The sequence below is a fragment of the Nelumbo nucifera genome, chromosome 1, assembly GCF_055504915.1.
Source record: "Nelumbo nucifera cultivar China Antique chromosome 1, China Antique-T2T, whole genome shotgun sequence".
In the NCBI taxonomy this organism is placed as follows: Eukaryota; Viridiplantae; Streptophyta; class Magnoliopsida; order Proteales; family Nelumbonaceae; genus Nelumbo; species Nelumbo nucifera.
In genome coordinates this window covers 132631949-132656209 of record NC_142649.1, presented here as the reverse complement: position 1 = coordinate 132656209, position 24261 = coordinate 132631949, and the positions used below count along the sequence as shown (strand labels likewise).

Sequence of the window (24261 nt, the reverse complement as noted above, 5' to 3'; positions counted from 1 at the left end):
ATGGCCGCTACAAACTTCGCAGCTCCGGCGATTCTTAGGAGAGCAGTTGAGACGACTTGGTTCCCTCGTCCCCTCTACAGTGAGAAGCTTCGTTTTCCTGGAATCCTTCGTTCTGTTCCTTTTATAGGAACTCCTCAGATTTCTTCAGGTACGTAGGGAAAACTAAAAACTCTTTAACAAACCCTTCAAGGAAAAAAAGAGCTTTAGAGATAAAGAGAAAGTGAGAGAGAGACTTTGATCTGATGCTCAATTGGTGAAACAGTTAAGGGAATATGTGATGCGGCACATGCTGTAAAGGGAGATGCTGATGCTCTACTGAAAGGGGTTGTGGGTGACAAGAATTCTATCGAGGCTGTGAAGCAAATTCTTGAAATGGTACTATCCTTAACTCAGTGCCAAATGTTCCTTATTCTTTCTTTTTTTTTTCTTCTTATTTACCGCTATAAATAAATAGTTTATTATTAATTTATTAGCTTCACTTGAATTGATCAATGTTATGAAAAACCCAAGAGAAGCATGCACCCAAAAAGAAAGTAAAACAGAGATAAAGAAAAGAAATACAGAGTTGTGCACTTACAACCTCACTCACATAAAACCCTAAACCCCAAAAAATACACTCAATGCCTCAGTCTTATAACAAAGGCTAAGTGTACAAGAGAGAAAACCCCCAAAATACATAACTCTTCATATTCGGTTCGGACCTATAAACTGAATATGGATCGGGTTCATACTGCAGCGGGGTGAATTCATGAAGTAGGTCGCCACAAATAATTTGGTGCACAAAAAATTATTTCGGAGCGGATTCATGAAGTGGGTCACCACAAAGAATTCAAGGCACAAACATAACAAATCTCCACCTTGGCTTGAATTCTCTCAAGCATCACAAGATAGCATCTCCCTCCACCTTCTCCAACAAAAGCCCCAATGGACAAACTTAAATGTTGCAAATACCAATTAAGTTCAAGCAATGCTTGAACTTAGCCACAGGAAGAGGCTTTGTTAACATATCTGTAGTACCAATGTTCCTCACAATGATATCTCCTTGTTCTACAACATCACGGATAAAATGGTACCTCACATCAATGTGTTTTGTCCTCTCATGGTACATTTGATCCTTGGTCAAATGAATAGCACTCTGACTATCACAGTAGACGACAATCACCTTTGCTGGATCTGCTTGAGAATAGAGTAGAAGTTGAGGCATTAAATATCCAAGCTAAACTTGGAAATTTCACAGTATCAAGATGGTGTCCGGGATCAAACTCCAAAGATTTCTTTGTTGAAGATGGAGTGCTGGTGCGTCTCTTAGGACTTCCCTTTCACTTGTGGAAGCAAGAAACTGCTGAAGCCATTGCTTTGATGTGTGGAGGATCACTAGGAGGTACCTTTTGGGAAGACCTTCGTTCAACTTCCATTTTATTGAATGGAGTAAAACCTAAGGAGTTCCTCAGAAGATAGAGGTGCTAGTTGAAGGACAATGTTACTCAGTGTGGCTGGCTTCATCCATTGAATCGGTGCTCTGGAAAGAGGCTCGTAGGGAGGGAGATGAGAAGGTTGAAGAAGAAGAACTGCGTGGCAAGAAAGGATTGGATGATTCAAACAAGAAAAGCACTTTCACTAAAATGGAAAAACAGATGTCGGAGAAACAAAAGGGTAGCATTCAGGGGGTGGGATTTTCGCGTGTGGAAGCAGTGAACAGTCTGGAGGGTGGCAGGTCTTTTGCACAGGTTGTAACCGGCGCCAATTTGACTTTTTTGAACAAAATAAGGGGTTGGTCCAGGGAAGAACTGAACTTAGACCCGATAAAACCAAACCGAGCCCATGGTTGGACGTGCGTGACCCTTTTAAAAGTCACGTGAGGTCGCGGTTGTTTAAGAATGGGCCAAAGCCAAAGCCCATGCGGAATGTTATTGGTGTTAATAAAGGCCCAAATGGGTCAGCGGGCCCGACCCAGTCTGTTAAAAAGGCGCGTGAGCCTTTAAAGAATCACGTGACTGGGGTTACGACTAAGATAGACGAGGTTAACGGTCTATCATCGTCCCCAGTCGCGAGACAGGGGGGAATGCGCGCAGTGCCGGAAACTGGAGAAGAAGCTGGATTTGCAATGGGTTTCCCGATGAAGTCTGAAGGAGCTTAGCCCCTTGCGACACTCCTCAAAGAGGCCGAAGCCAAGATACGCTAGGGGAAGAACTGAAGAGAGGGAAGAGAAGAATGAAGGCTAGGTGCAGTGCAGTGAAGGCGATGAAGAATCAGAGGACCTTCCTGTTGATTGTACTAGCGTGGGCAGTGTAAACGACGAAAGTAGTTGTGATGGAGGTTACATGGATGGGTGGAATATTGCAAGCTTATTTCAGGGTGAAGATTGCAACCGGTTCAACTCATTCCCAAGACCACAGAGTGTGCAAGGATTATCAGAAGGGGCAAACCGGGAGAACCGGAAGCAGAGCAGGGACACACCATCTAGGGGTGAACCAGGGGTAGAGTGGAAAGATCACCAGGTTGACCAAAGGACAGAAGTACTTCCCAACCAACTCAGGGAGATAGATGTTTACCAACCTCTGAAACAAGAGAGGGAGGCCGGGAGCAGTCCTTTTCTAGCTTGTCTATCAGTCCCAGGTAATCAAGTGATTTCGTTTTGTGCTACTAATGTGTCTCCTGTGTCTTTGGTTCCAGATTCCGTTTCTGTTCCATGTTCTGTAGCCCATGAATATGCAGCTGAGCTAGCAGGCGGGATCTCCGAGGAGGGGGAGAGGGGGAGAGGGGAAGGAAGGAATGTGGGAAGGTGCGGGAAGGAAGGTATAGGAGTGAAAAAGTGTGGGAAATCATTGAAAGAGTGTCTAAGGAAGTGGAAGGAAAACTGATCTAGAGAAGGGAAGGGGAGGAAGGAAGAGGGGAGGGGTTAGTGGAGAGGAGGGAAAGGAATGAGGGTAGAGATGGAGAGGATTATGGGGAGAGAGCAGGGAAGGAGGGAGGTAACAGGAAAGGGAGGAAGGATGGAGAGGAAAGAACAAAGGTGGGACCAGAGGAGAGGAAGAAAGGGTAGGTGGACAGAGATGGAGGGGATTCTGTAGGAAGGGTAGGGGTGGAGGACTCGGTGAGAGAAGACATGATAGCAGAATTTGTAGGGAAGTTGGGTTGTAGGCTGGAAGATTTGAATGTGTTGAAAGAAAGCTTATAGAAGAGGAAGAAGAAGATCAAAACAAAGAAGAGGAGATTGAGTGAAGTAGAGAGATTGAAGAGAGATGTAGAAGGAGACAAGAAGCTCGGGGTAAAAGGAGATAGAAGGAAAGGGGGAAAGTAGTGGGTAGGTGGCAAGGGGTTGTAAAAAGAAGCAGAATGAAGGTTCTTAGTTGGAATGTGAGGGGAATTGGGAGTGCAAGGAAGAAAGCGACAATAAAAGAGGTAATAAGACGGTATGACCTAGACATTGTGCTATTGCAAGAGTCTAAGAGAATGGAGTTTAATGACAAATGGGCAAGGAGTGTATGGAAAGCTAGGGGGATTAGCTGGGTGGCTACTCCCTCGTGGGGTGCTTTCGGGGGGATTGTAACAATGTGGAAGAGGGATGTGGTTGAAGGTCTGGAGGAGTTGATCGGAAAGTACTTAGTTTCCATGAAGTTTAAGCAGCAAGAGGATGATTATATGTGGATGCTCACAAATGTTTATGGACCGAATGACTATAGAGAGAGAAAGGAGTTGTGGGAGGAGTTGGTTGATGTTAGAGGGTTGTGGGATGGGCCTTGGTGCATGGGTGGGGATTCAATGTGATCAGATTCTCAGAGGAGTCCAATAAGGTTAATCAGAGGGTGACAAAAAGCATGAGGAAGTTTAACAGTTTTGTGGATGCCTTTGAGCTTAAAGAGATTCCCCTAGCCCATAAGACATTTACATGGTCAAATCTCCAATCTAGACCCATTTGCTCTAAGCTGGATAGATTCTTGTTCTCTTTGGATTGGGAAGAACATTGGGGAACCTTGGCTTCTAGAGTTCTCCCAAGGGTGACCTTGGATCACTGGCCCATAGTGTTATGTAAGGAGGAGAGAAGGTGTGGAGGTCTTACCCCCTTTAGATTTGAAAATATGTGGTTACTTCATCCAGGGTTTACTAACAAAGTGAGGGAGTGGTGGCATGAGTGTAACCCACTGGTGGAATGGGAGGAGATGAGATTCCATAAGAAACTACAATTCTTGAAAGCAAGAGAATCAAGGAGTGTAATTTGATGGAGTTCGGGAGGATAGAAGAAAGAAAGGGAGATCTGATGGATAAGATTTAAAGCCTTGACTCTAAAGAAGAAAGGGGAGAATTTGGAGAGGAAGACAATGATCTCAGGAAAGATTTGAGAAGACAGTTAGAGGACTGCCTGCACAAGGAGGAAATTAGATGGAGGCAAAAATCTCGGTGTAAATGGTTGCAAGAGGAAGACAGAAACACTAGGTATTTCCACTCTCTAGCAGATGGCAGGAGAAGGAAGAACTTTATCTCCAAATTGGTAGTAGATGGAGTTGAGTTAGTACAACAAGAGGAGATTGCCAGGGCCTGTGTGGAGCACTTCAAATCTATTCTAAGAAGGCTTGTGAGTAGAAGGGTGTGGGTAGAAGGTTTGGATTGGCCAGATGTAGGGGTGGAGAACAGGAGAAGGTTGGAAAGGAGTTTTAATCTAGAAGAGATCAAGGAGGCTGTGTTTTCTATGGATAGAACAAAAGTTCTAGGGCCGAATGGGTTCACAATGGCTTTTTATCAAGACTGTTGGGATATCTTGAATGATGATCTCTTGCGGGTGTTTGACGAGTTTTTTAAGAGAGGAATTGTCAATCCGGGTGTGAACTCTACATTTATAGCCTTAATTCCAAAAAAGAAAGGTGCATCCCACCCGAAGGATTTTAGTCCAATTAGTTTGGTTAATAGCTTGTATAAGATCATTGCAAAAGTGTTGTCTTTGAGGCTGAAGAAGGTACTGCCAGATATCATCGCACACTATCAAGGAGCTTTTGTGAGTGGAAGACAAATTACTGATCAGATTTTAATTGCTAACGAGAGTGTGGAAGACTTTAAGAGGGACAAGAAGAAGGGAGTGGTCTGTAAGTTGGACTTGGAAAAGGCTTATGACTTGGTGGACTGGGATTTCTTGAGGAATGTTTTGACTAAATTTTGGTTTGGGGCTAGATGGTGTAAGTGGATCATGGGCTGTGTCCGGAATTGTCATTACTCAGTGCTAGTGAATGGGACAGCGGTAGATTTCTTTCCAGCCAATAGGGGTATAAGACAAGGAGACCCCCTTTCTCCTTTCTTGTTCATTCTAATTGCGGAGGTTTTGGGGAAACTGATTCACAGAGTAGATTCTAGGGGGCTCATTAGAGGCTGGAGAGTTGGGAGGGTGGAAACCCCCCTCACTCACTTACAGTTTGCTGATGACACGATTCTGTTTTGTGAAGGCGGTAATGTGAGCTTTACCAGGAACTTGAAATTGGTGATACAACTGTTTGAGCAAATGTCCAACTTGAAGGTTAACCTTGGGAAAATCTATGTAGTGGGGGTGAATTTGGAGGAGGGAGAGATCAGGGAGAGTGCTGAAGTGCTTGGGTGTGAAGTTTCGGGGTGGCCTTTGAACTACTTAGGGTTGCCATAGGTGATAATCCCATGAGAGAGAGCTTTTGGAACCCGGTGGTGGAAAGGTTTGAAAAAAGACCGGCATCCTGGAAAAAGAACTACCTCTCTCTTGGTGGGAGAATTACACTAATTAAGGCCACGCTTGCTAACTTACCCATCTTTTTCCTGTCGGTGTTTAAAATCCCAGTGAAGATTGCTAACAGATTAGAGAAGCTAATGAGAGATTTCCTATGGGAGCCGGGAGAGGAGAAGAGGGATCATAGAGTTAGCTGGGAGATAGTGTGTAGGAGTAAGTCTTGTGGTGGTTTTGGGCTTGGGAGTATTAGGAGAAGGAATATGACTCTGTTGGGGAAGTGGTTGTGGAGGTTCCCTATGGAGAAGGAGAAGCTATGGGCTAGAATAGTGGCAAGTATACATGGGCTGGAGCACAATAGATGAGACGCTGGAATCAGAGCTAGGACTACAAGCAATTCTCTTTGGAAAGCCATTCATGACCTGCTACCAGTTTTCTCCTCTAATATCAGGTATGACTTGAATTCCGGTAACTCCATAAAATTTTGGGAACAAACCTGGGTGGGGAGCGCCTCTTTAAAGGATCAATTTCCGTCTTTGTATGCTCTTTTTGATTTGAAAAATGAGCCGATCTCGTCTTTCACCACCCCATCCTCTTCCACTTCTGGGATTGGGTGGAACTTGGGTCTAAGAAGGGATTTGAGGGACTCAGACTTCGACAGTATTTCGAGCCTTATAGCACTTCTTGATAATGTTGTCTTAGACCCCACTAGGGCGGATTCTAGAATTTGGACACCTACCCCCAATGGATTTTTCGCTTGTGCTTCGTTCTTCAAAGTCTTAAGTCAGTCCACCAGTCCTACCTTCCCCCCATTCCCTGTTGGTGAGGTTTGGTGCAGAGCAATACCTCCTAGGGTTGATAGTTTTTGTTGGGAAGCCTATTTGGAAAGAATCAACACTGGTGATCTACTCCAAAAGAAGAGACCCAATACTTGCTTGTCACCTCAGTGGTGTGTTCTGTGTAAAGCGGATGGGGAGATTGGTTTTCACCTACTAGTGTCTTGCTACTTTGCGAGGTCAATTTGGGATTGGGCTTTCTCCTTATTTGGATGCAGTTGGAATCCCCCATCAGACTTGCAGGGCCTTTTCTCCACTTCCTTTTTCAGGCGGTGGATAAAAAGGGGAAGGACAATGTGGAGAGGACTAAGAGCTGCAGTATGTTGGACATTGTGGGAAGAAAGAAACTCCAGGATATTCTCAGAAACTCAGAGAGGAGTAGCAGATCTGAGGGCTATCATACATATTAGGGTGGTATAGTGGCTGAAATCTTTGGAACTATTCACAGATTGCACTGTGGATGAGATGTTGAGGAAGTGGGGTGAAATTGCAAATTGCACACAGACCAAGTCAGTAATGAGTGTGGCTTGGACCCCCCCACCTAGTGGATTCTTGAAATTAAATTTTGATGAGTGTAGTAGGGGAAATCCGGGACAATCGGGGATTGGGGGTGTTTTTAGGGATGAAAATGGGGTCATATCTGCCATGTTCTCAGGCCCAATTGGAGTGGGTGACTCCCTTAGAGATGAGATATTTGCAGTTATGGAAGGAGTCCGGAAAGCTAAGGAGTTGAACATCAAGAAACTCATAATTGAAGGGGATTCAGAGGTGGTGATAGGGTGGCTAACTAAAGATCAAAATGGTTTATGGAAGTACAATAATGAGAGGAGGAAATTCAAGTGGCTGGTGCGGGAGATGGAAGTTAAGACATGTTGGATTAAAAGATCGGCTAATTCCCTAGCTGACGGTTTAGCTAAACAAGGGGCAGAAAGGGATTCACTGTTTTGAGCTAAGCTGTAACTTTAGTGTCTTTTTATCTTTTTTCCTTTCTTGAGGTTCTTTGTGGCTCTTGGAAGATAAGTGTGTTTGTCTTCCACTTGTAAATTTTCTACTGATGATTTAATGAAAGTGTTATTGATCAAAAAAAAAAAACAAACAAACCTCTCAACTAAATAGCTTCTTTAACTGGCTCAATCACTGCCATATAATCAACCACCAATAGAAAATACATAACCTGAGTGATCTTCTCTTGTCAAGATCACTTGCATAATCTGAATCAACATAACCCATCAAACTGTCACTGCTCCTTCCAAACTCCAAACAAGTATCTGATATTCCTTTTCAAGTATCCAAGAATCCAATTCACTACCTGCCAATGTGTATTATGTATGCCATGGTTTGTACATGACCTGACATTTCACACGCACTTAGTGTAGTGAGCAGATATAGGCCCAAGCCCAATCCATTTTCAGCTTATAGGTCCAAACCAAATACGAAGAGTAATGCATTTTCTATTGGTGGTTGTGCTGTTAGTTGGAAAGTTACTTTACAGTCTATAGTTGCTTTGTCTACTACTGAGGCTGAGTATATGGCAGTGACTAAGGTAGTTAAAGAAGCCATTTGGTTGAGAGGTTTGTTTGGTGAACTCAGTTTTGATCCAAAGGTGATTGTTATCTATTGTGATAGTCAGAGTGTTATTCATCTGACCAAAGATCAAATGTAACAATCAACCATTCAACCAACTGACAATTATGGAGTTAAAATAAGACAGATTTTATACCAAAATAAATTGCTAGAAGCAAAATCATGAAAAAAAAGGATGGAACTTAGTGGGAGATAATGAATTAGGTCTCTATGAAAGTAGTACTTGAAGCAGCAAGAAAGGTGATAATGATATGGTGTCAATCATGACCAAAATCATCAAATTGGAATGTTGGAATAGGAAATGGATGTTATCTATTGGGAATGGTTGCACAGCACTGTTCTTGTCCCTTTTGTATTGCTTGGATGGAAAAGGGATTTGCTAGTTTCTTTGATCACCTATTAATAAAACCTTTGTTCTGTTGATGAATAAAAATTCTGCAAAAGTTTGTTCAACTGATTTTCTATTTGTCTTCAACATTTTCACAAGGCAAAACGGGCATCTACAAGAAGAGAAGTTCTCTACACAGATTTCCTTACTCCACCCATACTAAAAGAGTCAATGCTTTTGCTGGAAAAATTAGCAGATATCAAAGGTGTACCTCAAGGAGGATATCCACAGGTTAAATTAACAAGTATTACTTCATTTTATTTCCATTACTAATAGTTTTTTATCATTGCCCCGTTTTGATGTGTTTTTAGAATTGCCTAGGCTGAACGTTGCCGACTCTCAGTTGGACATTTTGAAGTAATGACAAGTCCTCCAGATATAGTTGCTGCACTGAGGTCTACTTAGTTATATTTCCACCTATGTTTTACTCAGTTGGATTCAGTGGTATCCAAATGGCTAAATATTCATCCTCTCAGTATCACAGGAAACTTTGGATTTCAACCTTGTTCTCATGGTGACTTCCTTGGCACAATTCTTGGTACAGGGATTGCAAGGGAGAAGCTTGGGGATATTCTCTTGCAGGTTCCATCTTTAACTGATTAGTAGATATTTTCACATTTTTGGCAATTCATCCATATTAATTTTTCTATTTTTTCAGAGTGAGTTGTGTGGAAATTTCATAGACCGAAAAATAAGCCTGCTGTAGAAATGCTAGGTTTAGCAGGACCTGAAAAGAATATGATTTGTATATCATGCTTAACCTGGCCCTTCCATCAGCAGATTAATTATTTTATGTTCTCTGCTTCCTCGGATCCGATTCCCTTGGTAAATAGGTAACAAAAAAATTGACTGTTGTGGGTCTTCATAGCCATTTAGAACAGAAAATCAGGATTGTATGGCACATGAAGCAGAGCAAGGCAAACCTGATGTACTTGCTCTTATGATGTAGAATAAGCTAGTGAACAGTTCAGGAGCTTCAAGTTGATGAGATGGTTATTTTGCCCAATGGGGTTAACATTTCCCTAGAGCTTTAAGCTTTCTCAATCTGTTTTCTTGATCCATTCGGTGTGATGCATATGCTAATATTCTATTTATGGACCGTATGTCTCTGGCAGATCACTTGGTTTGTTTCTGTTTTATCCCTACATGCATGCAACATTTGTTATCATACCATTTATACAGTGCAGAGATCTACAACACTCAGGTTATAGGGTTTCACCTTAAGAAAGCATGTTCAATTTCTATTTTGATCTTTTATGTCTTCTATTTAGGGTGAAAAAGGGGCTCAGGTTCTTATTGTTCCAGAACTTGTGGACTTTATGGTGTCATCATTGGACAAGGTAGTGGTTTTTTCATATGCATCGCTTACTTCTAAGTTATCCTATGTTTAGGAAGATCACAATGAGTTGTTTTAAATTTTAGTGGTTCCATTGCCTCAATTCAAATTATTATATTCTTCTTTGCATGCTTTGTCAGACATAAAGCAAAATGTAGACTGACCTTGCCCCCTGTCTTTTCTTTTCTTCTTTTTCCTTTTTGGGGGAAGATGGGTTAGGTAAGTCCTTCCCATCATCTGCCTTATCTCACCTTTTTGGCTTTGGCTGCATCAATCCCCACTTTGTATGTGCCATATCTTCTTTTAAATAAATGAACTGTGCAATCTTTTCTTACCACCTGATGGCCTAAGGGTTGTAATATTTTACCGACTCATTTGACCCATCCACTTATAACCCAGCCAAACTGTTACATTCCTGGTAGGACATAACAGTAGTTTCTGACTGCTTCGAGAGAGACGAGAGACCTCTGATAAAAACCTAAACGGTTTAAGGGTAAAATTCTTCAATAATGCCATGAGAGGAACATCAGATTCTCAGACGTAACAGGAGTCTTCCTGCTAGCTTCCAACTTCTCATGATCCACTACTCACACACACACAAACAAGTACGTGGCCCACTGCCCTCTATTAAGTCCATAACAACATAACTCACTCAAACATCCCATTAACATGACTTATTTATTTACATCAAACACTCAACTTATCATCCTGTGTGACACTTAAACCCATGCTGGCTAATATCCCTAACATCTCTTTTCCATAACACATGCCCCCCTAGTGGGCATGTAACACAAACTCATCCATTTCAGGTAGCATGTTGGAAATGGGTTCAGTCACCCATTGGATCAACTTAAATGGTTGGATTGAGTAAAAAGGCCATATCCTGATATTGGTCTCGGCTATCTGGGGTCTTGGACTCTTGGGACAGGTATACTGGACATGGGCTGACCTTTGGCTTTTTTTTTTTTTTTTGCATAAATGATTGGATTGAGTATGGATGCCAATTTGGTGGACATGGATCTTATACATTCTAAAGTCATCTCTTATATCCTTCATCTTCTCTTCCCATTCAGCTTCCATTAAGCCAATGAAATCTCCCAGCCTCGATAATTCATCTCTATCTGAACCCAGGGATTCAATCACCACCTCAGCCTTTACATGAATTCTCTCTCACAGCTTCCATCATTGTACTCTATTTTCGAACTTTTGGTCAAATTACAAGTCCTTAAATAATTTTTTTGCCACTTCAAACTACATTTTTCTTGGTATTCCCCTTGCTCTTTTAAAGCCTTGTGTTTGCACCAATTCATTCCCCACTTGTGTAGTCATTGATGCATATAACCAAACCATCTCAACTAATTGCCCCCCCATCTTGTCAGTAATTGAAGCTACTCCTAAGTCTTCTCTAATTGCTCATTTGTTATTTTGTTACTTAAAATCTTGCTACTTATCCATCTCAACGTCCTTGTCTGAGCTACACATATTTTGATCATGTTTCTTGATCACTCCAACACTCTGTTCCATATAGCAAGCTGGTCTTAGTATACTATCTTATAGAATTTTCTTTTTAGTCTCATTGATATAATGGTATATGCCAATCACGCAGCATATTGGATACACTTCTCCACATTAACCACCTTGCAGAAGAGGGCGACCACTCCTTTTCAGCCATTTCCCTTATCTCCAACCGATGGCAAAGAAACCAAGAGAAAACCCTAGACTGGGTGCGCAGAAAACAGAAATCTGGGCAGATCCGAGTTGCTTAGTTGTGCTCTGATACCATATTATGATTCGGCCTACCCTTGAGTTCTGTTAGTTTGATAACAGCCAAGAAGAGAGAAGAAAGAAGAAAGAAAGAGAGAGAGAAAGGAGGAGAAAAGGAGAGAAGAAAAGTCTGGTTCAAATGAGAGAAAAAATTACCTCTCCCATTTGGCCAGATATGTTTTATATTACTTACATAATGGAAAAGACACATGTGCCCCTACTTAAGTGAGGGACACTAGTTCTAACATAATGTTACACATCAGCAACCTCAACATAAGTATAAAGACAGTAATACCCCTACATACTCGACACTAACACTTTGTTATGGGTGATTGATCCAATGTAACATAAATGGTTTATTTGGGGCATCGCCTGATCATCAAGCTTAATTTCAGTACAAATATTTTTAGTACAATTACAAATACATGTATTCATAGTCCAACTTAATCCAAATGGATCTTAGTTATTGGAGAAGAGAGGGGCCTCGATATTTTGGGCATAATGTTGTAAGGTTAATATCCAAAATATATGATGCCACCAATTTTCTTCTTGTAGGTTGGTAATGTTCCAGTCTCTTGTGAAAAGATACCATTGCTTGCTCTAGACTATGAACCACCAAGGTTAGAACTTGTCATTTTTGTAACTCCTTATTGGTATTTATGTTGTTTCTGTTTTCCAATTGTTTGATACATTTTATATAGAGATCAGATAAAAACTGCAGATGGTTGCTTACTCTTTACAGGACAAAATCATTTAAAACAATTGAAGCATCATTGCGGGTTGATGCACTTGCTAGTGCTGGATTTAAGATTTCACGATCAAAACTAGTTAACTTGATAAGGTATGACCATTTTCATTTAGATACTACTTCTTGCATTAGTTTATAGCTGTATGGCTTTCCCTCCAACTTCTTCCTTTACTTCCATATAAGGTTGCGCTCAATTGTTTCACTTACATTACTTTGGTATTTGAAGATTCATCATTTCGATTTTAAAGAAAACTTTGATCCTTCAAAATAGGAATTTCATTAGTTCTCTCTTTTCTCCCCTCTTAATGGTCTCCCTCCTCCTTCCCCATTGTAAATCACCATTTGCCTTTCCCTAGAAGAGGAAAAAGATGGGTGATTAAAAACAAAAAAAAAAAGAATCATTTCCTTGTAGAGATCTTGGATTGTATTGTATTGGATTTAATCAGATTCTACTTCATACTTTTTAAAATAAAAAAATAATTACCTTTTAACTTATTTATCATTCATTAATATAAATATAAAAATTGAAATTATCATATATAAATTTATATATTAAATTAATATTTTATAAAGTAATATGATTTGAATAATATAAGGCCAGATGTGGAATCAGGTTCGGGGCTTTCAGAATCCATTGAAATCCCTAATACGTGCCCTTCAACTAGTGGTCCACAATTCATGTGAGACCCTCCAACTTTAGTTTGAACCCAAGTAGTTAAAGATGAAAACAACCCTATTGGAGTAGGCATAAAGGAGGCCTATCACACATATTCCAAGTATGAGGACAAAACATCAAATGGGTGTTAGAATGAGCATCGGCTGGGCAAGAAATATCCCTTGAAACATAATTGCAACTCCTGACTTTTATTGAATAAATTGGAAGGTAGGAAATAAAATATGTACCAATACAATATTCAAATGTGATGTAGCATAAATTTGTCAATTCTTTGAGTTTCACTTGTTTCCTCCAAGTAAATTCTCTATACAGTGAGTTCAAGAAATGGAAAAATGGTGAATTAGAAAATAAAACCTAACTGCTTTAAATAAAAAAAAAAAAGACTGAGCAAATAGTAAGAAAAAAGATTGAAAATTAACAAAAAGGAAGGCTAGAAATGTTGCTTGTTCACAAATACATAGAGGGCTTATGACTAAATTTAAGTAACTGTACTAGACTACTAGGTATAGTGTATACGATGTCCATGTTCAACTTTGTGCATCTGCAAAATTGAAAACAAAATCACATCATTAGTTAGATCTAATGGATAAACCAACCAATTTCAACAAAAAGAAAAACAAAGTTAACATTCATAAATAGACATGATTCTCCTAAAGAGTGGGGAGGAAGGTAAAGTATGAAAGTCTTTCCTAGTACAATTCCTGAAGACTTACTGATGATAGAAACATGAAGAGATGTTTCCAATATATATAACACCTGCCTATTATATTCACATGAAAACTTACAGACACAATTTAGTTCAAGCCCTCTCTGGTGTTTACCTCCCCCACTGGCCACTGCCCATATGGTTCTTACAAAATAAGCAAAAATAGTAAAAAAAAACAAAATTGTTATTCTTTCAGAGAATCAGCCCTGTGGTTCTGCGAAATGATGTGCTATACTGCTATCTTCAGTAAACCTACTCAATCAAAAAGGAAAATAAAAATAAATTGTTAAAAGAGCCAATAACGTAAAAGATTGGAAGTAGTGAGTAGATAGATGACTATATAAGTTCTGCAATAAGGAATAAAGTAAATGGAATGAAATGAAGTCCACCTAGTCTACTTCTCTTTTGGTATCTCCCACCAAAGGAGAGAAATATAAAACCTAAATCTAAGTGTTAATAGTTGCCTAATTTTACTGCAATGAGTGAAAGCATCCATTCTCTAAGCCACATCCATCTTGTACTGCTGACAGACTTCTTATCATCTAACAATTTGGTTGCTAGAGTTGATAAATATGTGATTTTTAAATTCTTTGGTAGAGAGTTGTGAATTTGGGATTATGGGTTAAGAATTTGAATCAAGTTATACCGACATGCACCCTCTTTTCCTTTTCCAATTTCAGCATTAGTGTTTTATGCAAAGAAACTCGGAGGAAGAAATAGAAAATTAGGAGCGAACTGTCATCGAATAAAAAAATAACAAAATAAAAGAAATAGATGTACAAGGCAACAGATAACCACCATAACTTATACAAGTAAATATGATGAATGCTAGTAACATGAGAGTGTGCAGCCACATACTAAGAACTGTAAATATTGGTTTAGGGTTGCACTCCAAATGTAATGGAACTTTGAGTTCCATTAGGTTGTGATGGAATTTATTAACCAATAAACATGAGATTGAAATTACAGAATTCAGTTGGTCTTACCAGTTAAACCAGTAAGAGTTGTCTTTACTGAAAAATGATGAAATACTAAGGTTGCAACATTACCAACCATCATCCTTTGGAACAAAGCTTTCCAAGAACAGAGATATTCATTCAACCAAAAAGAGAAGGAAGAACAAATGACTTTTAGTTGTAAGAAAACATAAACAGACAGCAGTTCCAACCATATTTAAAAAAACATAAACAAACAGCAATATTTAAAAAACACAACGAATTCAATATGTTTAGAGTAATAAGAAAAATTGCATGACTAAAGGTTTCAATAAAGGAAAACAGTTTAGGAACAAACTGATTTAGATAAAGCAAAATCAAAACAAAACTCAAAGAAGAAAGGAATGAGGAGCAAGACAATACCAAAACAGTAGCAAAGGGATGGTTATGCTAGAAGGGAGAACCAGGAAGTCTATATATAGAAAGTGATTTGGGGAGGAGAAGGAATTATTATGGCTGTAACCCAATCAATCAAACTGACTGAAATGAAAATCAGCCATCAGAAAAAAAATAGCCAATACCAGAAACAAGTTAGTGGTATAAAAATAAAAAATTTTTAGAAATAGGAAGAGATTAGAAAGAGTGAGAATGACACTTATTACACACTTGATGTGCTTGGTAAACCAAATCGACAGCTAAAAAATATAATTATTTTCGACATTCAAAAAAGTGCAAATAAATAAATATCAAACCGAACAACTGACGGTAGGATTCATGTGCTTGGTAATCATAGCCTCAGCCAAGTGAGGGTAGCTGTTGAGCCATCAGATCTACGAGGAGATGGCCAGCAATACACGTGTCCACCATGAAAAATATAATTAATAGGTATGATTAATTAAAATTCATTATGTTGAAATTAATTAAAACTAAAAGATTAAGGGATTGATTACTTACCCACGTAATCTCCTGAACGATTACCAGATTGATTACTTACCAATGTAATCTCCTAAACGGTTGCTGGTAATCCGACAAAGCAGACAACACTATCAGCTCAGCTGGGATGAACTACAAGAAGTGTAGGAGAAGAAGAGAGAAGGGGGTAGGGTGGTAGAGTTTTGGGGTAACACGGTTGAGCACCGAACGAACACAAATCCATCTTGTAGAAGAAAGAAGGTAGGCTTTGGGACTTTAGGACCAAGAAGAAGAGGGAGGGGGCAAAAGAGGGTCGCAAAGATCGGACAAGAGAAAAGAGCACACTATAGGAGCAGAAATCCATACTGTCCGAGGGGAAAACAGCAGGGTCTCCTTCGCTAAAGGGCAAAATAATAGGGTTTCCTTACCTCTTGTTCTCGGTTAGAATAGAAGGAGATATAGAGTTGAGGGAAAAATGGCAGGGTTTCATTAGGGTCTTGTAGAAGAAGGAAGGTAGGGTTTGGGACTTTGGGACCGAGAAGAAGAGGGAGGGGGCTAAAGAGGGTCACAAAGATCGGACAAGAGAAAAGAGCACACTATAGGAGCAGAAATCCATACTGTCCGAGGGGAAAACAGGAGGATCTCCTTCGCTCCCCTTCGCCAGAGTGCAAAATTATAGGGTTTCCTTACCTCTTGTTCTCGGTTAGAGTAGGAGATATAGAGTTGAGGGCAAAACGGCAGGGTTTCGTTAGGGTTTCCTTAGCTCTCATTCTTGGTCAGAGTAGAGGGAGAGATAGAGTTGAGGGGAAAACGGCAGGGTCTCCTTTGTTCTCCCTCGCAGGAGGGAAAAAACGGCAGGGTAAAATGGCAGCACCGGAGGGGAAAATGGCAAGGTTTCCCTTATCTCTCAGTCAGAGGGAAAGGGAGAGAGAGAGAGAGACTGTAAGAGTTAAAAATGAGTAGAGAGGCGGGAGAGGTAGAAATTTGAGTCACATAATTGGGTTGCTCTCATGTGGGACTCTCAATCTACTCGCATGAGTAGATTCCATTTCCTGCACGGAGAGAGCACCCATTTCGTATTAATCTCCATGGATAAGGACTATGTTGGGACAACTAAAAGAGAAAAAGAAGAAAAGGACATATTCATGAGATATTTTTACAATACATGGACTGGAGTTAAGAAATTAGAAGATGTCTGGTTTTCTGGTGATGCAGAACTTTTTCAGTGAATTTAAACTTTCCTTCTTTTTGCTTGTAACCTAACCAAGTTGTGTAAGACTAGCATTCCTAGAAAAGAGAAAATAACAACAGAACTGAGAAGGAAAGGAAAATCATTCTGTTATCTTGTCAATGTGAAGGTGGTAGCAAACAGATATCATGACATTTGATTAAAAAGGATACCATTCATTCTACATGATAAAATTGTGCTTTTGTTCTGCATAAGATGTACTTTTTCTAATTTAGGATGAGAACGAAAAAAATCCTATTGGGATCTTCTTGATGGAATTAAGAACTTGAATTATGAAAGAAAAATATTCAAAAAGAAGACGATTAGAAAACTATTCCATTAATTATCATCTAAAAATTCAATTACAATGCCTATTTATAGGCTCAACATAAAGGCTTGATTCTCCTTTTGTAGACTCCAAATTAAATCAAAATAACTTCTAATTACTCAAAAACCAAGGCAAGATCGTATATTAACATAGGGACACTCAAATGAGGACTACAATTCCTAAAATAACTCTGAATATTTTCATCAGTAACAAAAAGTGTATTGATATTAGAAATGGACCATACTTCCAGAAACAGAACATAGGGCAAATACAAATACAAACAGCTCAGATTTGACAAATTAGGTCATAAAGATTTAAATATAATTTTGACACAAATCTCTCCCATGACCAAGCAATCCTTTACAAGCTAAGACCTCATCAATAAAATAGTCACAACTTAGTTGAATATCTAATAATACTAAAATCACACAAACAGAAGGGCTTTGATCCCAGAAAAATAGGTTGAAAGAAAAGTGATGTTATTGCATCTTCAACTTTTCAAAATTCTAAAAACTATAAATGAAATCTTTAAATCAATTTGACCCTTTAAGATACCTAACCTTATTCTTGAGACATTAACAAACTAGAAAATAAATTCGAAATTTTTCAAAAAATACAAAAATCCATATCACCAAGAAACTACAAAATTCCCACTAGTTAAGAATATGAAGAAAACTTCTTTTCCCCCAGTCGTGTTCCTTGATTGACACCTGCTTCAGTTTCATTTATAAATCTCAAGATATAACAGATACTTTTGAGGACATCATAGACCTTTTCCTTATGTATGATATTCCATTTTATGCATTAGCTGTATGTTGGTAAACCCTGTGTTACAATACAACTTGATAATGAAAGGTAATGGAAATGATGTTTTATCTGATAGTAATTCAACTATCAGCATTGATCCATAAAATCTTCTCCTCTTTCTGTTCCTTCAGTAATGGAGATGTGCGTGTCAACTGGAGTCCTGTAATAAAGAACGGAACCACACTCAAGACTGGAGACATTGTTTCTGTCAGTGGAAAGGGAAGGTTGAAGGTAGGCTATAAGATCTCAATTGGCCATCAATTACTTTTTGCACCACCTTAATACTAAATGATATTTTAACTGAGTCAATCTATAAATGAACACCCTATCTAAAGGTCATTTTAACAATACCAGGTCAATTTTAAAAATGAAAATGAGAGAAAGGAAAAGCATAGTACATCACCTTCTAAAGTTATTAGGGCAGCCACTTTTAGCACATAGAATAAATTAGTTTAAAGGAAATTTGATATTCTATATCAATATCAGCATCGAGTTAATATGAGAGTGGATAGTTTCTTTCCAAAGCATACTATTATTACTATAGGGAGTCAATATTCACTTTTGAAGCAATCATCAAACTCAACGCTCTTGTTAATGCAGATTGGCGAGATAAACACAACCAAGAAAGGAAAGTTTGCTGTTCAACTCATTCGATATTTATAAATGTGCGTTAAATCTTCAGTCAATTATAGTTACCCCAGGTAGTAATTTTTGTTTCCTGTTCGTTGTAAAAAAAAAAAAAAAAAAAAAAAAAGGATTTCTCTGAATACCTTATTCATGGAATTTGTATTCTATAATGAGCTTGTCGTGGAAAGATTGGTTACAAGGGATTCAAATTTTGTTCTGCTTGAGTCAACATTATGAAGGCAGGCAATTTCTGCAGTGAATTGGATTGTCATGAGCATGCATCAGACAGTTCGAAACAAAAAACAGATGCCCAATCTCTAGAAAATCTGTTGCTTTGAAGTTGCGTCTCCATGGTTTCCATGTATACAAAACTTTAGGTCTTTGTAATAGTATTTCTGGGTATCTAAAATCAAGTCTCAAATGTTGTTAATCTCCGTCAGAATGAAGAGAATCTAACATTACCAATTCCACCATTGGCAGAGAGAAAATTAAAACCCTCTTTTTGTTTATATTCAAGAGCCAATTATAAGATTTTAAAACGTCCTATATGTGTCAGATGCTAATCATATTGAATTTTGAATTTTGTGCCCTCTGGGGCAGATAGTACTTTGGTTACTCTACCACAGGATCCGTTATTGTACATTTTTTTAAATGTAGAAACTGAATTTCCTGGCAACATAAGCCATGGACATGGTTCAAGAAAAGATTGCTTCAGGCTGCTTTTCGTTTGCAGGAAGAGAAGGAATAGAAAATAATATTTTTGAATATTCTTCTCTTGGATTATAACTGAGATTTTAGTTTTCAAATTTTTGGGAAATGGGGTCTAACCATTTTGATATCAAAGAGTGGAAAAAGAGGGGAAGGCTTATATGACATAAACCATCTACATTAAAAGAAAAACACATCTTTCTTATTGGACAAATGTTTCCACTGTTTCCCCTTGTGCAACCAAAGCACATGAAATCTTTGCACCTAGCTTTCCTTTGTCATCCTAACCCATCTCATTCTCTTCCATCCCACCAAAATCTTTCTGCAAACCGGAGGCAGCTTAAACATTTAACAGTAATGTCCGGTAAGACGAGCTATGAACATGATTCAGTGTAAAATAACTTGTTTCATTGCCCATTTGTGCAACCAAGTAAGAAGGATTGATACTTGCTGTAGATCTTAGCCCAATATTGGCGGGCTGGCAGCTTTGATTGAGTGGTTCCATCTTGTCCCAGTTAAAAAAATTGATGCATTGCCAAAAAAAAGTTGTAACCTTTCTTCTACGACTGTTGAATTGATTTTAAAAGCACAAGGGAATGAAAGCACAGAAACAAAGCTCGTTCTTCCCAATCAAGTATAAAACCTACAACCCACTCGGCCACTCCTACCCACTCAGCTGCACTCTGCAACCCTAGACTGTCTGATTTGCCCGGCGAAATGTATGCCAACTTGCCTACATGTGCTTGTTCATAAATGGAGCTTATTTAATAATCCTAATCCCTTATAATTTATTTTGACCAATATCTCATCACTTGGCTATGGACCACTGATATGAGACGGACAGAGTAGGGAGAAATTTCAAAATTTCCCAAGAGAACGAAAATCGAGAGGGGATTTGTATTGTAGTAATCAGTGGCAAACTTACTACATAGTCAAACCTCATAGCCGGTCTTGTGCCCCCAAATGCTCATTTTATAATAGAAATGGGATCAGAGAAGTTGAGACAATTGAACATTTCTGGCATATATAATAACTAAACAAATACAGAACAATGTCAAAGCTTTTAAAAATTAAAAAAAAAAAAAAAAAGAAAATAGAAGTCGTTTGTAGTTTTAGAAGTTATTACTAAAGAACTCAAGGAACTGGGGACAGTATAACAATTTAATTTATTATACTTCAATATGGGCTGTTAGTTCATTAAAAGGTTCAACTTTGAGTGATTAATTATCTTGAAAGAATCAGATATGGATATGTCACAATCTCAAGCAATCTTCTCCATCTCTTTGGCCCAAGATCTGTTTCAACAGCAAGCAACCAACACTGTTTTCTCTGCTACTTCTGAAAACTATGCCAAAGACATGGTTGTACAGACGGTCTAAACAATGAATGTTTTGAACTTACTGAAGAGTTAAAACAGAAGAAGAAAGAACTTGTTGCTATTCAGTACTTTCTTCCACAAATCCAGCCCCACTTCAAAGCCATTTGATAATTGATGCCAATACAAGACCAGAATGCATTAGGTAGATTGAAGACTGAAAAAGTTTCAGGTAGAGAGTGGAAGGAAAAAACAAAACCCAAGTTCCCTTGACATCAAATACTATCAATCCAGAAGAGCGAAAAGGACTTCGGTGAAAGTAATAAAAAATGATTTAAGCATCCTGAATATAGAACTAAAAGAATGGAATGGTGAAATAGAATTCATGTAACCAACCCATATAATTGAGACAAGGCTTAGATGATGATGATGATGACTGACTTTTTATATCAACAGTGTTTTTCTTTTTATATTGATTGAAGAACAAACTTGCTCCTTACATAGCCTTACACCTATGATAAAATGAGAAAAAGATTTTGATAGTAGAAATAGAATTTCCATAACATCCCAAACTACTAAGGAAACTGAACTTAATTGATACATATATCATCACTTATCATCTCCTCCTCCATCTCAAAACTCGGCTACTCCCACCTTCAAAGTTGTTACAGAAAACATCAAGCATACCCACAAGTTCCATACTCACATTTGATGCCCGGCAAGCACTTACGATTGCACTCGCCGCAGTGAGTGTCGTTGTAGACTATGTTGGTGCAGGTCCCATGGCAGCAGAGCTCCCCAAAGCCACACTTGTGCCCACACCTCCCACAGTTGTTCTGGTCTCCAAAAACATCACGGCAACGTGCTTTGCAGCATTGAAGAAGCCCAGTCCCATTGTTCACCGGAACCCCATCACAGTGTGAACCTTTTCTGATCCTGGCAAGAAACAGATTTCTGGAGAGGGCATTAGTTGACGGGCTGTCTACCAGATTGCCTTCACCATCTTCTGTGTCCTGCGAGAAAACTATATGAGAATGTAGGATTAAAACCAATGGAAGGATTACAGAGAGAGTGATGGAAAGTTTGAGAATAGAAGTTGCCTCTCTCTCTGTGTAGTCTGCAAAGGAAGTGGCTATCAGAGTGCACGTTAATGAGTATTTGAACATGTGGGTGTCTCGTAAACTATTGAATAGTTTCTATCTTTCAGTCTTAATTGCACGTTAAATGCTTAATAGTTAATCAGGTTAATTAAATATATTTAATGGGTTTTAATTGAAACGCAAGATTCTAGCTTCTATATATATGAATTAAATTTTTATTTATCATACATTTTAGTCGGGCACCTGTGTGACAAACTGACAATACAATGGGCTTTGTTAAATGAAAATTAACCAAGGAGTCCTATGATGTTCTAAAGACGAAGGTTTTTCATATTTAAACAGAAAATACTAACATGTTTCAAGAAAGAAGAACCCTTAGTTGATAATTTATGATCTTCATAACAGAAATAAGCATGCACAGAGGTATCGCCCCTAAAACTTAATTGCACACATTAAATTCTTAATAATTAATTAGATCAAATAAATATATTTAATGGGTTTCTATTAAAACCCTAGATTCTAACTTTTGTCAACTTTGTATCATACATGTGCCATTTAATCCTGCAAGGTGTAGGTGCAAATGGAGTCTTGGGCCTCTTGGCATATTACGGACCCCATCATGGCTGATATTCGCCTATCAAAAAATCACGGTTGAGATTCTTCAAACATCATTTCCATTAACAAGTAAAAGAAAAAAAAAATTAATAGATTTGAAATTCGAGCAATATCTTATTGAATTCAAGCTTAGATTTGTTTATTGTATTTGAATCGAATTGGGATTGTAAATTTGTAATTGGACATTCGTAAATAAATTAAATTAAAAATAATAAATTATTATTATATTTATAAAATCAATTAAAAATAACTTGATATTGTATTTAATAAATAAAAGAAATTGAGAATTAATTATATGAACCTCCACCCAACTTTACTAATTAAAAATATTTTTCTTTTTTGAAACCCCTAGGCAAATTCCATTCAACTAAGACATCAAATTGAGCACCATAGGCCAACCTTTATATGTTCCCAAAAAACCCAAGAAAACATATTCGAATGCACCCCAACCGAAAGTAGAAGCAAAGATAAAAAGAAACAAGCACAAAGAATACACACAAATTTATGTGGTTTGGCTTATAGCCTATGTCCACAGGCGGAGGAGGAACAAAAATCCACTATGTAATTGGTAATAGAGAAGAAATATAGAGTTGTACACTCATAGAAAAATCCTACCCAAATACACCCAATGTCTCACTCTTCTCTCACAAGATTAAGACTCTGTGTACAAGAGAGAAAACCTCCGAAATGCATAATTCTTCGTATTCAATTCAAACCTATAAGATGAATATGAATCAGGTCCATACCATCTATGCTTCCACCACAAACCACTATGGAATTTTTCCTTCGGATTTTTCTCAAATTAATTCGGAACGGATTCATGAAAAGGGTCACCACAAAGAATTCAAGGCACAAACATAACATTATACAATCAAAAGTATTAGATGAGGTCATTGAGTGTTATGTAAAGAAGCATAATGAGCAAGCCCATGGGCTGCTTTATTACAAAAACGAGATTATGTATGAGTGGGCAACTAAAAGGAGAATTTACATAGTTTTCTACACTTAAAAGGATGATATGGTTTCATGTCCAATCCATGGCCATGGGTTTCACTAGTAATAGGTGTTTCAAAGCAGCTCTTGCCTCAGTTTCTTCTAGACTAGCAGAGGTTACTCGAAAGGCCCAACTCACTATAAAATGACTAACTTTCATTCCTTGTGTGATCAGATCAGACCAACTTATATCCAAAATTACATACTGAAGGAAAGAGAGATCCATCATATGGATAGTTGAACCATGCAAGGTGGCTATGCAAAATTTCAAAAATTTATTTCTCCTTTCCGAGAATCTTATTCCCTATTTTAGAAAAACTGTATTTTTCAAGGTTCATTCTTGAAACAAATCAGACCAAATCTGAAACCTGAAGGGATGAGAGGGAGATACCTGATACGAAGAAATATAATCCTCCAATGAAGGTGTTCACGCCCAAAGAAATCTCCAAAAACTGCTCCCACTAAAGATGACATAGTGTAGGGTGGAGCAGAATCAGCAGTGTTCTTCCCAAGAACCGAATCTTTCAGCAAGAATTCGATGGAGGCTGTGAGCACGACTTCAGATCAGCCTTTCTCCAAAGACTGGCATCAAGAACTATTCTTGATCGCTCCTACAAAACTGGAGATCAAATTGGTAGGTGGCGGCAACTGGAGGAGAACGCGGGGAGAAGATGGCGTAGTCACACTGTTGTTGTCTTTTCTCTGGGTGATCTGAGATTTGATCTCTAGGATGGAGTAAAGAATGGTTCGCCCCCTCCTCCTTTTATAGACTTAAAGAGATCAGCTCCTAATCCCATTAGGAGTTTCCTGATTCAAATCCTTATTTGAATCTAGACTCTCTTTAAGTGATAAGGATAAGTCCTTATCTTATCTGCATATTAGATCATCTCTCTCCTAATCTCATTAGGAGGTTTCTAGATCCAAATCTCCATTTGGATCTAAACTCTCTGAGTGGATAGGGTAAGGCTCTATCCT

General features: G+C 38.5%; 1 protein-coding gene across 2 annotated transcripts; it reads left to right on the top strand.

The window, feature by feature from the left end:
- Positions 1-18964, top strand: LOC104608208 (RNA-binding S4 domain-containing protein). Of its 2 annotated transcripts, XM_010274126.2 has the most exons (10): positions 1-148; positions 263-375; positions 8588-8719; positions 8810-8883; positions 8965-9070; positions 9760-9828; positions 12144-12208; positions 12331-12429; positions 18060-18159; positions 18529-18964. In XM_010274126.2, exons 1-10 carry the CDS (start codon positions 1-3, stop codon positions 18589-18591), a joined length of 969 nt encoding a protein of 322 aa, XP_010272428.1. In that variant the 3' UTR covers positions 18592-18964. The 2 variants fall into 2 exon arrangements, with proteins under 2 accessions (XP_010272428.1, XP_088750424.1); XM_088894298.1 differs by lacking the exon at positions 9760-9828.
- The last annotated feature ends 5297 nt before the right edge of the window (positions 18965-24261 follow it).

Coding starts and splice junctions, on each gene's coding strand:
- LOC104608208 (XM_010274126.2), top strand. CDS start 1: ATGGCCGCTACAAACTTCGCAGCTCCGGCGATTCTTAGGAGAGCAGTT. Junction 9,071..9,759: donor TTGGGGATATTCTCTTGCAG/GTTCCATCTTTA, acceptor TCTTCTATTTAG/GGTGAAAAAGGGGCTCAGGT. Junction 9,829..12,143: donor TGGTGTCATCATTGGACAAG/GTAGTGGTTTTT, acceptor TTCTTCTTGTAG/GTTGGTAATGTTCCAGTCTC.